The 13832-nt window shown below is 47.4% G+C and overlaps 1 protein-coding gene across 8 annotated transcripts in view; it reads left to right on the top strand.

Moving 5' to 3' along the window:
- The window catches only part of IQSEC2 (IQ motif and Sec7 domain ArfGEF 2), a gene marked incomplete at its 5' end in the record, with an annotated part of 77780 nt that overhangs the window by 29638 nt on the left and 34310 nt on the right, over positions 1–13832 (top strand). For 2 of the 8 annotated variants that reach the window (XM_080795002.1, XM_080794999.1), the window contains one exon: positions 7684–7779. The exons of 2 other annotated variants lie outside the window; for them this stretch is intronic. In XM_080795002.1, the coding sequence (XP_080651128.1) occupies positions 7684–7779 (96 nt within the window). Of the gene's footprint in view, positions 1–5764; positions 5860–7551; positions 7780–13832 lie in introns of those variants that run through there. 4 more of the 8 variants (XM_080795001.1, XM_080795000.1, XM_080794998.1 and 1 more) reach the window with 4 other exon arrangements.

Genomic DNA, 13832 nt, shown 5'->3' with positions numbered 1-13832 from the left:
GGATAAGAGGGTCTTCCCTCCCTTTCCTGTTTTGCCTGCCCCTGCCTCTTCCTGGCCCAGCCCCAGGAAGTGGGTGACCCCTAAGCTGGCTGCGTGCCTAGTTGGCACCAAAATAAACTTGCCTTCTCTCTCTTCCCCTCCCCTTGCCTCTGTCCCCTCTGTCCTGGCTTTAATTAGCAGCCCTGGGGATGAGTCACTTGGCAGCTGGGGAGGGAGGCTGCGCAGAGCCCAGTCAAGGCGCGACTCTTGCCCTGAGCCTTGTGGGCAGCGCCACTGAGTTCATGTGTGTCGGCACACTCCCGTGTGCCACCAGTTCCATGTCACTGCGGGTGTGGAGAGCACAGGGGCCCTGGAACTTGTCCGTGTGCATCTGGGTGTCTGCATGAAAGCATCTCGAGTCATCCCTGCCTTTGTTTCTGCATGCCACTGAATGTCAGCGTGTGTGAGTGCACGGCTGTAGCGTGTCTGGGGTAGCAAGTGTCAGGAAATGAGGGAGCATTTGAGTGAGCAAACACAAACACTTTATAATTGCCTTCCCCCCCTCCCTGCATCATGTTCCCTATGTGGTCTTGCTTATGCAAGCCCTGCACTTATATCCCCAATTTTCCCTTGTCTTAGTCTGGGTACATTTTGTTGCAGGGAACAGAAGCCCACTCAAACTTGCTCCAGAATAAAGAGTTGGGGGGGGGGTACTACTGTGAGGTTATATCTCACAGAATCTGAGAAATGAAGTATACAGAGCCAGGCCTCACACCAACTGGAAGCAGGCCCAAGAAGTCAAGGACCCATATTTCTCTCTCTCTCTCTCTCTTTCTGCATCTCCCAGGCCCATGTCTCATCTCTCTATGTATCTCATGGCTTGCTTGGTCCCTGTCATCTCTCTGTCACTGACTCGTCTCTCTGGACTAGCCCGCTCTGCTTTCACAAGACCTGCTGTGGCTGCCAACCCGCAGGCTACATGACCTTCCAGCTTAAGGGTCCATTTCACGTGCCTGCAGTGTTTCTGTCCAGCCTGGGGTAACACAAGACGGCAAGGGGCTGTCGGTGGGAGTCCATTCCCTTAGAAGTGGGTGAGTGGAGAGAGGTCAGATACTTCCATGGTAAGCAGTTTTTCTTAGTGTGCAAGCGAGGTCAGCGCCTTGGGCGGGGAAGGTCTGCTCAGAGCCCAAGGAGGTCAGATTGCCCATCCATCAAGACTTCTGTTCCCACTCTAATGCAAGTTGACCTTTGCTGACTACACTTTCAAGTTCCATGGTCTTCCGTCAAAACACCCCATTTTATCAAAATAATTCCCCCCTTTAAATGCCAGAGCAGTTTTTTTTTAAAGAATTTATTTATTTATTTGAGAGACAGAGATCACGAGTAAGCAGAGAGGCAGGCAGAGAGAGAGGAGGAAGCAGGCACCCCACTGAGCAGAGAGCTGATGCGGCCTCAATCCCAAGACCCTGGGACCACGACCTGAGCCGAAGGCAGAGGCTTAACCCGCTGAGCCACCCAGGTGCCCCGCCAGAGCAGTTTTTAAGGGCACAGTGAATATGACCATTGCTACAAGTGTGTGGTGGTTTTCATAGCCTTGGAACAACTGGCATAAATGCTACTCATGGTACCAGCTGCTACCAAGTTGTTGGTCGCTTTGGGAATTTTCGCATTTTATTAGCGCATGACTGAATTTATAGTTATCTGCAGTATATAATTACAAGCATACATTATCAATATTATCAGCTTGACGCTTGAGCTTACTTTTCCATTAATACAAACCCCTGCAGTTTTTACATTAATTACAGAGAGAATTAATGACCTCTTAGACAAGTTTTCACCTATGAGTAAAGAGTTTGGAACCAGCTGTGCCCATTATGACTGCTCTCCAGATGCAGGGGCAATACCCACAGCTCTGACTTTGGCCTTGGCCTCACACGCTCTGGCTGAGACATAGAGGCTGCCCACCGCCTCCCCAGGGGCCTCCTATTTCTGGCCGATGGTGCTGTTGTTATTTTTAATAAGATCGATAGTTTTCTCATTATCGTTAAAGCCATCTTCCACGTGTAAATCGTAAATGTGAGTGGGAGAGATCATCCCAGGTTCAGGGCAGAGTCTCCTTCAACTTCTCCCCTCCCTGCCTTTTTAAAAAAAAAACTATTCCAAATATTAATAATTGCTTTTGATCCACAAAATGTCTGCTGTGTATTAGGTACTGTTAGGGAGAATTTGGCGCACATTCTTTTTAAACCTCCTGGCCACCCTGCCGAGTAGGGGCAATTGTGTGCACATCACAGCTGTGGGGAAACTGAAGCCTGTGGTGGTAAAGTGAATTGCCAGAGTCCTCCATCCATCCATCCACCCACCCACCTGTCCACCCACCCTTCCATCCATTCATCCACCGATCCATTCACTCACTCCAGGATGATTTATTGAGTACCTCCAGTGTGCCAGGCACTGCGCTAAATTAGAGGCAGTTGATACAATGGTGAAGACTAGAGTCCTGCCTGGAACAAACTCACTGTCCATTAGGGAAACAGACGAGAAAACAGACAATTACTGGGGAAGTGCAGGGCGGGATCATCTCAGTACCCAAGCAAGCCTGAGGGCCAGGGAGGCGTCTCTAAGCTGACATCTAAGCTGAGACTTGGAGGGCGAGTAGGAGTTGGCCAGGTGAGGAGTGGGGGTGGGGTGAGGTGAAGGGGAGAGTGTCTCGGGTAGAGCAGAAAATGTATGCCATGACTGTGGGAGGCGTGTTTGTCACCTGCGTTTGTGAAGAACTAAAGCTGTATCTGTAGAGGAACGGGGCTGTCGTGAGAAATGGTCCAGAACGGGAGCAGAAGGTAAATTGGGAGGCTGTAACTGGAACCCTGATCAATTAGGCCCAGAGCTGAGGAGCTGCATGCCCCAAGAACAGAGTTTGTCCCTGCTTCCCTGCGCACCTAGTCCTGGGGCCCCACCTGTCCTCCTGGGCAGCATCAGGCCACGATTCCAGTGGCCGCAGTGCCCTCTAGTGTCCACCAGCCCATCTTGCAGCCTCTGCCTCCGGCTGGCTTGTCTACCACCACCACCACTTACTGACCTGTGTGACTAGGTGCCCTGTGCTGGGTGCTGGGGACACGGGGATAAATAAGCCCCAGCTCCGGTCCCCACAGGGCCCCTGGCCCAGAAGGAGCATCAGCATGTGAACAGACGATGCAGAGGCAAGCTCAGGATGGGAAGAAAACAGGGGAGGGGTGTCAGGGTGGTTTCCCAGAAGGCACAACCTCTAAGCTGACTTGTGAAGAACAAAGGGGAGCTAGGAAGGTGGAGATGGGGCAGTGGGAGTGGGGGTAGTGGGGAATGGCTTTTGAGTGGAAACCAAGAGAAGGCTTGGACAGCCCTGTAGGCAAGAATGTGAGTGCTTCTGTCTGGGTAGAGCACTGGTTGAAGTTGAGGGTGGGGTGGGGGAAGGCTGAGACCAGCAGCCAGCTCAGAGAAGGTTCTAGGGTGCCTGCCCCTAGCTTAGGGTTGGCGCTAAGTGAATGGAATCGTATAAGGAGCTTCCCTGCCCTTTGGGGATCATAAACCCATCTGCTCTCCCCTCAGACATGCTGTTACTCATTAATATTTTCCATACAATTTCAAGGGCTTCAGAGATACTCCCCCCTCCCCACAATGGGGGCACCCACGAACCACAGGCTGCCAAACTGCTCTTAGTATCAATACTGAAACTTTATCGTGGCCTCAGAGGCTCTGCAGGATTGGACCCCCGCCTACATCTCCAGTCTCCCCTCTCTCCCCCTCGCTTTTTCCACTCAGTTGCGTTGGCCTCCTCGCAGTTCCTGGAAATACTGCCTTGGGTCCTTTGTCCAAGTTGTTTCCTCAGCCTGGAACATTCTCCCCTGCCACCTCCCCTTTTTGCCCAGCTTCATTCCATTCGTTGGTGAATGTCTGTCTCCTCTCAGATACAAGCTCCATGAGATCAGGCCCTGTGCCTGGTCCACAGGACCTGTTGAATAAGTGAGCGAAGGCCCCACCAGTGCCCTGCGGCTGGGGTCAAGCTCCTCACCCTTAATTCCTCTTCCTTTTGGCTCACTGGGTCATCACATGAGTCTACCCAACATGCTTACATACGTCTGAGTTCCAGGAGTGGCTCAGAGATATTTTCCGAGAATTCTCCTCTTCCCTGAAACAAAGAGGCTTCCCCATGGGTCTCCCCAGTCTTCCTGGGAGAGAGGTCAGACTCTTTCAGGCTCAAGCTGACTCTTCATCATATATGCACATTTGTTTCACTGAATCCTCACAAGAACCCGTGAAGTAGAAATTTGCCACTTGTCTCTTAGAGATAAAGAAAGTGAGCCTCGGAGGGGTTATCCAGCTAGAAAGTGGTAGAGCTGGGACTTGCACTGGGTCTACCTGGCCCCCAGGTATAGGCTCTTTGCCTCACCACGGAGGGGAAGGAGTTTGCCCTGGGTCACACAACCCTCAGGCCGGGACTAGAACTTCTGTCTCTCGGCTCCTACCAGGCCAAGAGGAAGGTCTGGCCAGGGGTGTGTGGGCACAAGGCACAGCAGGAGCGAGAAGGGCTGCTGAAGGAGAGAGAAAAAAGCAGCAGTTGAGGCTGGAGCCGAGTCCTGAGGACCAGGGGCTTTAGAGAGTGGGAAGAGGGAGAGGAGGCCACAACTGGCCCACAGATGCCAACTTTGCGGTGGTCCGGAGGGCCTATCTCTCAGTGGCTTTGGCTTTCTTGAGAGGAACCAGCTGACCCGGCAGGAAGGCAGGAAGGCTGGCCTGTTGCCTGTCAGTTCCTATTCCTTCTAGATCACTGCCCCCCTGGCTCCTCCCAGGGCCGCCTTCTGCTTAGAACAGCCAGGGGCCTGGGCTCTGGGGCCATGAAAGGACAGGAGCACTCTGAGCTGAAGCTGTGGGACTCTTCAGGATCACCCCCCACACACATACACACAATCCTTCACATCTTCCAAATTCTCTCCTTTCTCCAACCCCACCCATATGTGACAGGTAGGTGGGAGTCAGGGCATCTGGATTCTAGTCTGACTGACTGTGTGAACATTAGCAAGACTCTTCCCCTCTACAGGCCTCAATTTCCCCATCTATCAAGTCAGGCAGGGCAGTTTCCCTGGGAGAAGAGCCTCTTGATCCAGAATGGCGTTTCTTCTGATTTTTACTTTTCTCTTCAGGGAGCGTTTCTCTTAGCCAGTCCAGGAAACCACACAGAAGAGAATGCGAGCTTATTGCAGTGGTCAGGCATATTGGCCAGGGCCTCATCTTGATTTCCCCGAATGGCTGATTTGAATATTACTTGATCTGGAGCATCAGGGCACAGCAACAAAACAGAGTCTCTTTAATTACACGGAAGATGAGAATGTTCGTTGAAGAGCTTCTGTGGAAAGTTTTCAGCAGTATGGCCGAGGGGGGCAGAATCCTGATCTGGGGAATGGCCAAATCAGGTCTTGAACTTGAGGTTCCGCCACTTTGTAGCTGCGGTACCTGTGCCCAATTACTTAGTCTCCCCACCTCAGTTTTCCCCTCAGGAGACTAGGGCTAGTGACACATAATTGAGAGGGTGCTCGGGGAGATTCCAGCAAAGATACATATAGGGAGCTTCGCCTGGCTTTGGCCTGGAGGAGTCAACTGTGAGTTCTCAAAACTGCTTCCTCTTACTTGGCGTTCCCAGGCCTCCTGGGGAAGCAGGGGAAGGAGCAAAGTTTCCAGTTGCAGTCTGGCCTACCGCCCAGCTGGCCCGGCCCCGCCTCCTCGGTTCCTCCTTCTAGGGAAGGGCAGGGGAGGAGGGGGTGGTGACAAAGTGGAGGCACCGCCCGGCCAGGGGGCCTGCCCTCAGGACAGGTCCAGACCCATGGAGACCCCCGAGAGGAGTAGCAGGTAGGAACCTAGCCCCCCACCTCCCACCCTGCAGCCTGACCCCCTCCTTCCCTGCCCCAGCCTGGACACGGGCCTTGGGCTGCTGATTCAGCAGCCTCCTGGCTTCCTGGTTCCTGGCTCCCCTCATGGACTTTTGGAGGCCTTTGGCTTTCGGAGGGAGTTTGTAAGCGCGGGTGAGCGCATGGACCTCTGGGTGCCCAGCACTGGGGGGACCCTGGAGCCCTGAGCAGCACAGTCCATGGGCCCTTGAGGGCTGTAACTAGTGGCCCCCTTGGCTTGTTAGTCTGGCTCAGCACTGTAGGGCTCCCCGCAGCCGCTGAGCTTCTCTGATGCGAACATTTCAGCAGCTTGGGGGGGGGGCTCTGCGTCTCAGGTTTAATGAGATAAGGAGTCAAGAACTGGGGCTGCTGACTGGCACATAGATGGCACTTGAGAAACACTCTTTCTGATGACGACAAGTACTTCAGAGTCTCTGACAAGAACAGTCTCAGATTCTAAGATCTCTATAAGGATCTAAGATTTGGGCATCCTCCAAATCACAAGTGAGATGCTGGGTAGCTGGAATGGCCTACAGCCACATTTCCCAGCCTTTACTTGGGCTCTGGAACAGCTGGGCCCTGACCACAACCTGCCTTCAGGGGCTTGTGGGGGACAGGGGCTGGCTAACCTGGAAGGGCTAGCTCCACTCCCAGGGTCCGCCCTGCACTGGATAAACCAGGCCCTCAGCCTCACTCCCCTTACTGTCCCTCCACCCCCCCACCCCCCCACCCCTGCCCCCGCCAGTCTCTGGACTTTAATCATGGGAAGCAGGAGGCACGGGGCCTTTGGACCCTGCAGTAGGGGTGGGGGCACAGCCCTGGGGGGTGGAGTGTGGGCTGTGCCCTGGGCTGGGGGCACAACACTGAACTTGGAAGCCAAGACTCCTGCTGGGAACCACCCTGTCCTCTGGCTCACTGGGCCCCACCCACCCACTCAGCCCCAGTCCCCATCCTGTCACCTAGACCACTGAGACCTTGTCAGCTCTCCTCCGCCCTCGCCGCCCTCACCGCTCCTCTCCTTTGCTCTGGTGCTCTCTGCCTCTCCCTGTCTTCTCTCCGTGTCTTTTGTCTCACCCTTTCTCTGTCTTCCTCTTTCTCTGTCTTTTCTCCTTTTCTGTCTCACCCTTTCCTTGTCTCTTTCGGTTTCTTTCTGTCCCTCTCCCTCTCCTCCTGCAGTGTTTCCTCCACCCACCTGGCCTTCGTTCTTCCCCCTCTTTGGATCCAGAGCCTCTTCTCTCTCCATCTCTTCCTCCCCTTCTATAAGGGGGAGCCCCCCCATACAGCTTTCCCCTTTCTCTTTCATCTCCCCTCCCCTGCCCTCTTCCTTACCCGTGTGGCGTCTGGTGTGAGGAGGGCTCCCTTCCCCCTTCCCTGCTGTGGTGTCCCAGTGTCTCCGTGGCTCAGGTCCCCACGGAGTCACCTGGAACACAGGAGGCCCAGACCGGCTCTTTTGTCTCTGCTGCCCCCTGTTGTCATTGTGTTCTGTTTGTGGTTCGAGTGCCGTCCTCTCTTTCTTGACTTTGTGGTTTTTTTCTTTTTTCTTCCTTCCTTCCTTCCTTCTCTGCTTCCTCTCCCTCCTCTCCCTCCTGCCCTGCCTCCCCACCTCCCACCCCTCCTCTTCCATTCCCAATCCTTCTCCACCCATTCCTCCCAGTCTTTCCTCCCCTCTCACTTCCCCACTCGCTCTCACTTCCTTGTCCCTACTCCCCACCCTGCCTCTCCCCTCCCTCCCTGTCTCTCTCTCTCTCTGTCTCTCTTTCTCTCTCTGTCTCTTGCTGTCTCTCAGGTCCACAGCGTCTCATACTCTACACCAGTATTGCTGTCCTACTCAGGTCCTTGACTCCATGAAGCTTACCCCCTCAGGCAGGCTGGCAGAGAGCAGGTAAGAGCTAGACCCATCCCTCCCCTCCATCCTTCACCCTTCCAAACAGATCTGCCATAGGATTGCCAGACCCACTCCCCCATCTCCCTCTAGCCTCTGGAATGAATGTGGAATGGATGTCTGAGCATGTGAGGAGAGTGACTGGGAGACCAGGTAGGAGACCAAGGAGGACATTCAGATTCTGTTTGTAGTTTGTCCTTCCTTAAAAATCCTTCCCTAGATATCTGCCCCCAAAAGTGGGAGTGGTTGGTCAAGAATATGTAATATTTGAGCTGTTTTGAAGGATGAGTAAGAGTTTGCCAGTTGGCTAGGATGGGAAAGGGTGTTTAGGCAGAGGGGAAAATCGCCCACACCTCTGAGAACAACATTATTTCCAAAGTAATTGAAAATCACATTTTACATTTTCTAATTATAATACAATAACATGAAATATTCATAGCAATGACAAAAAGGTTAGGCCTATTTGAAAGCTGAAAAAATACTTGGGTGAAAGAGGAAATAAGAATGGAATTTATAGACTATTTAGGGTAAGTATCAATTATAGACTCTTTAGAATAAATGTCAGCGGGAATACTATATATCAAAACCCACGGGATGTGACCATGGGGGATTCCTGGAGGAAAATTTATCATCTTAAATGCTTTTATTAGAGAACAAGACAGTTTAAATTTAATGAACTAATTATTCTACTCAAGAATTTAGAAAAAGAACAACTGAAAGAAAAAAGAATAAATTACTATAGATAAAACCAGAAATTCATGGAATAGAAAATAAAAGATTTGATTAACTAAGAGGTGGTTTTTGAAAAGACCGGTAAACTAGACAGACTGTCCTCTGACAGATAAGACACAGAAAAAGGCAAGAAAGACATAAATAAAATAAGGTATGATGAAGGGGATTTAACCACAGATTTTGAAGAGATGAAAAAGTCATAAAAGATGCTTTGTATAATTTTATACCAATAAATACAAAACTCTAGATGAAATGGGTGGTTTTCTAGGAAAATATAAATTACCAAAATGATATAAGGAGTGACAGAAAAGTTGACTAGAATATAACAATACAGAAGAAGTTAAAAAGATGGTCAAAGTTTTCTCCTTAGAAATGGTTCCAGGGCCCAGTTGGTATCATGGACATTCTGGTATGATGGAAGTTCTGTCAAATCTGGAAAGATCAGGTAATAGAAAAAAATGGACTCTCTCTCTGGGTAGTTGGTTCATTCCAGAAAGCTAGTATAACTGGATAGGTTTAGACAAAAAAATATGAAAACTATAGCCTAATACAGTCACAAATATTTTAAATAAAAGTATCAAACAGTCACAAATATTTTATTTTTTTATTTTTTTTTTTAAAGATTTTATTTATTTATTTGACAGACATATCACAAGTAGGCAGAGAGGCAGGCAGAGAGAGAAGGGAGGAAGCAGGCTCCCTGCTGAGCAGAGAGCCCGATGCGGGGCTCGATCCCAGGACGCTGGGATCATGACCTGAGCCGAAGGCAGCGGCTTTAACCACTGAGCCACCCAGGCGCCCCAGTCACAAATATTTTAAATAAAAGTATCAAACAGTCACAAATATTTTAAATAAAAGTATCAAACTGAATCCATCAGTGTAGTGAAAGAATGCATCATGACAAATGAAGGTTTGTCCCAGGAATGCAGGGATTGTTCAACATTAGGATAGCTGTTATTGTAATGGATTAATTAATAGATTAAATTAAATGGAACATATAACTATCTCCATAAATGCTGAAAAAATAATCTGATGCAATTACACATCCATTCTTGATTTTAGAACTCTTAGTAACTGTCCTAGTTATTTCTTGCTGTATTGGGTAATTTGTTACACAGCAATAGATAACCAGTATAGTAAGCTATCAGTGAAAACGTCCTAAAATTGGTAAAGAATTTTTTCTCAGAAACCAAAGACAATCATCAGATGTAATTGTGAATTACTAGATAAATTGCCATTAAGTTTGGGAACAAAATAAGTATGACTGCCATCGCTGTCACTAACCAACATTTTTTTTTCTAGAAGTTTTAACCAGTGGGCTTAAAAAAAGAAAAAAAGTGATATAAATATTAGAAAGAAAGACTCAGAATTAGCACTCTTTGAAGATTGTGTGGTTGGCTACTTAGACAATCAACAAGAATAAGAGGAAAATTTATTAGAACTAATGTAAAAATTATGTGAGATGGCCAGACACAAGATAAATATGCACCCAAACCATTAGCTTCTCTGAATACCAGCAATAACTAATTAGAAGACATAATAGAAGTAGTAGGGAAAAATGATAAAATTCCTAGGAATTGACAAGAAACATGAAATACTTCTCTGTAGAAAACTATAAAATTTCATTAAAGGCTGTCAGAAGACTTGAATAGTCAAACGTCGTATCCTGTTCCTGGATGGGAAGATTGAATATGGTAAAAATGATATTTTTCCTCTCAATTTGGTTAAAAGGTTCAATGCATTTCTCATTAAAATTTCATTGGTATTTTCTTTGGGAATTGGGCAATTGGATTTTAAAGTTCATTTGGAAGAGTAAATGCCCATGGATTACTAAGAAAATTTTGGAAAAGAAGAATGATGAGGGGGACCTTGTCCTATTAAATGCAAAACTTAACATAAAGCTGCAGAAATTACATATAATAACACAGAAATGGAGGATGGCATACATGGAACAAAACAGTTTAGAAACAAACCCATATATTCATATGGGAATTTAATTTATGATAAAAAAAACACATGTCAAATCAGTAGGGAGTCAGGAAGTGGGATGGGACCATTGGCTACCATTCAGGGAAAAATGAAGTCAAACCTCTGTCTCATATAAAATTGAATACAAAGGATAGAACTATAAATGTACCAGAAGAAAATACGGAATATTTTTATAATACTAAGGTGGAGGAGTCTTTCTGAGCACGACTGAAGAACCCAGAAGCCATAAAGAGCAGTAATTCTTGCTACATCAAAGTTAAGAACTTCTGTTTGGACAAAGATACCATACGCAAAGTTAAAACATAACAACAGGCTAGGGGGAAAAAAAGCCAACATAGATATCAGGCAAAGGTTAATATCTATGTCTGTATATCAACACCTGGAAACTAATAAGAAAAAGTTGCATACCACATTTAGAATAGAGAAATAACGTGATTTGGCAATTCAGTGAAGAAATCGACATCCATTAGCTGATGAATGAGAAAGAATACTCAAGCTTGCCAATAGCTAAAGAAATGTAACTAAAACATCAACGAAGTACCAATTTTAAAGTGCCAAATGAGAAGATTGAAAGAGTTGTGAGGAAACGGGAGCTCTCACATTCCTTGACTGGAGTGCAAATTGGTGCAATTTTTTTAATGGCACCTATTTGTCAGTTGTCCCCAGAATCTTAAATGTGTATATACTTCTAACCTGAGAACCATGTCTTGGAGGGAGGTAGACTTCTCTAAGGCTTTACTACTAGGCGGTCCCCCAACCAGAGGTCTTTTCTAAAACATTCAATCCCAACTACAAGCTTAAACTGTACTGTGCAACTCTTTTATCACATGCCCTTGTAGGATAGCATTCTCAGCCAACTCTTAATGAAAGGGTTGCATGATGTATGCTACTCAAAATAAAGACAAGATTATGTGAGTAGGAATAATCTTTTAGCCAGTCTATAAAAATGTTAAAGCAACAAAAATAACTTCTAGCCACATTTCACACAAAATATGCATTCCTTTAGCCCTACAGTTCAACTTTTAGGAGCCTATCCTTCAAAACTACTTCCAGACAAATGCAAAGATGTTCATTGCAGCATTGTTTATAATAGCAAAAATTAAAACAATCTTCCTGTCCGTCAATGGAGAGCAGCTTTTCCTTCATGATTCACCCCTACTATGTGATACTCTTACAGATCAAAAGAAAAAGATCTATCTCTGTGTACTGGCATGGAAGGATCTCCAAGACTTATTGTTATATGAAAAAAAGCAAGTTGCAGAACAAGGCTTGTAGTGTTATCCCATTGTTGTAAGGAAAAGAAAATCCACATAACAATGATGAAAACATGTTATACATACCCTGTCATGATATCAAAATCACTGGCCTTTTTCCTTGGTCCCATTTCCTCCCTTTTACTAATTGATTTCCTTCTTCCTCTATACCGTTTCCCTGTGTCCAGTTGTTCAGATCTTGCTTTTCCTTTTAATAACTAGCTCAAATACCACCTGATTCATTTAGCAAGATTTGTCTGGCCTACCCTTGGTTAAGCCTTGTGCTGAGCCTCTGTGGGATACAGGACTGAATTGTATCTGGTCCTACCATCAGGGAGCTGAAGTCTAGAAGGGAGAGACAGGTAGACAATGACAGCATAGTGTGGTTTGGTATGGGACAAAAGTAGGTTCAGAGGGCCTCCCGAAGAAGGGCACCTAATTGCATCTGCCCCTACAGGAGGGGACATGGGTACTGAGTCTTGAAAGAGCAATAGCTTTCCTTCATCCCCCAACCCTGACCGAACTGGTCTTGTCTACTTTTTGGCTATTCCAAGCAGGATGATGTAATGGGGGGAAGTAGTTGAGTCAGTACCTTTCTTTATTCAAATCTAAGTTTGACCACTTACCAAATCTATGACTGTGGGCAGGCCGTTTAACCTCTGAGCCTCTGTTTCCTCATCTGTGTAATGAGGATAATGCCTACTTAACTCTCAGGGCTGATTTAGGATTGGAGATGGTACATATAAAATTCCTGGGTGACTATCAACTCTTGAAGGGCAGGGACCACCTGTGTCTTCTGTTCCTCATAGGCAAGTGTGTTGCATTGGATTGGATTGGATTGGATTGGATTGGATTGGATTGGATCTGGGGATGGTTCTAGAGCAAAGAATGGGCCTAACCATAGTGGGACTTTGAGATGAGAAGGCTGAGTGTTGTACACAGGATGGAGGGGACTGCACTATACGAAGAGAGAGCCATGTCTCTGTTCTTGCCATGAAGGTGGCACAGGAGGGAAAAAATGGGCAGGTGGCCCTGGGAAATGGAGCCCATACAGGGCATTCTGGCCCTGGTTCTTGGCCCTGTTCTACTGATGCCATCTTCCTGTCTCACAGTCCAGGGCAGGGAAGCATGGTGGACCAGTATTTGCACTGGGGCCAGCACATCTCAATTTCATTCCCAGTTCTTTCACTCCCTAGCTGGGTGACCGTAAACAACTCCCTTCACATCTCTGAGCCTAGTTCCTTATCTGTTAAAAGAAACACAATACCACTAACATCGTGGGGTTTATAGAGGAGATCAATTGCTGAGTGCCTGGCACATAATGGGTACTCAAAAAAAAAAAAGCATAGCTGTTCTTAGTGTTTGTTTTAGGAGACACTTACAGAGTTCTGTTGTAGCCACGGCCTATGCTGAGTAATGGTTCTTGCCTTCCATAAGTCCCCAGTTAGTTAGGGAGACCGAGGAGTGTTACGATAGAGGAGCTCATGGTGGGGGGTGGGTGCTGTGGAAGCCCAAAAGAGGGGGTCTGGCCCAGTCCAGGACTGCTGCAGGTCAACTCAACCTAAGAGCTGAGTCTTAGAGGATGAGTAAGAGGTAGTCAGGGATAGAAGGGTGAAGTGTGGAAGAACATTTCAGGCAGAAGGAGTGGCATATGCAGAAGAACCTAGATGTTATTGGGTAGGGCCAGATGTTCTTAACCTGGGATGACATGGGCTACAAGTGGTCCATGAAACTCCTGAAATTGAGTGCAAAATGTTTTGTGTGTGCACCTGTTTTTTTGTGTGCATTTTTTTGTTGGGGAGGTGGTCCATGGCTTTTGTTATGTGCATAAAGTGTTTGTGCTCCTACACAAAGGTCAAGAACTAGTGTTGTCAGTGACAAAGTGTCATGGGAATGGATCCTAAACAGGAGAGAAATTTGGTGAAATTTGTGTTTTAGAAACATCCCATTATCAGTCAGTATGAGAAGTGGATTGTATGCCTGGGGGCCAGCTGGCGGGCCTAAACTGGGGTATTGGCACAGAAGGGAATGGATTTGAGCAGAACTACCCTGTTGCACTACTCCAGTGGGCACTGGTCA

This window comes from Martes martes (genome assembly GCF_963455335.1).
Source record: "Martes martes genome assembly, chromosome: X".
In the NCBI taxonomy this organism is placed as follows: domain Eukaryota; kingdom Metazoa; phylum Chordata; class Mammalia; order Carnivora; family Mustelidae; genus Martes; species Martes martes.
This window is presented reverse-complemented; position numbering and strand designations above follow the sequence as displayed.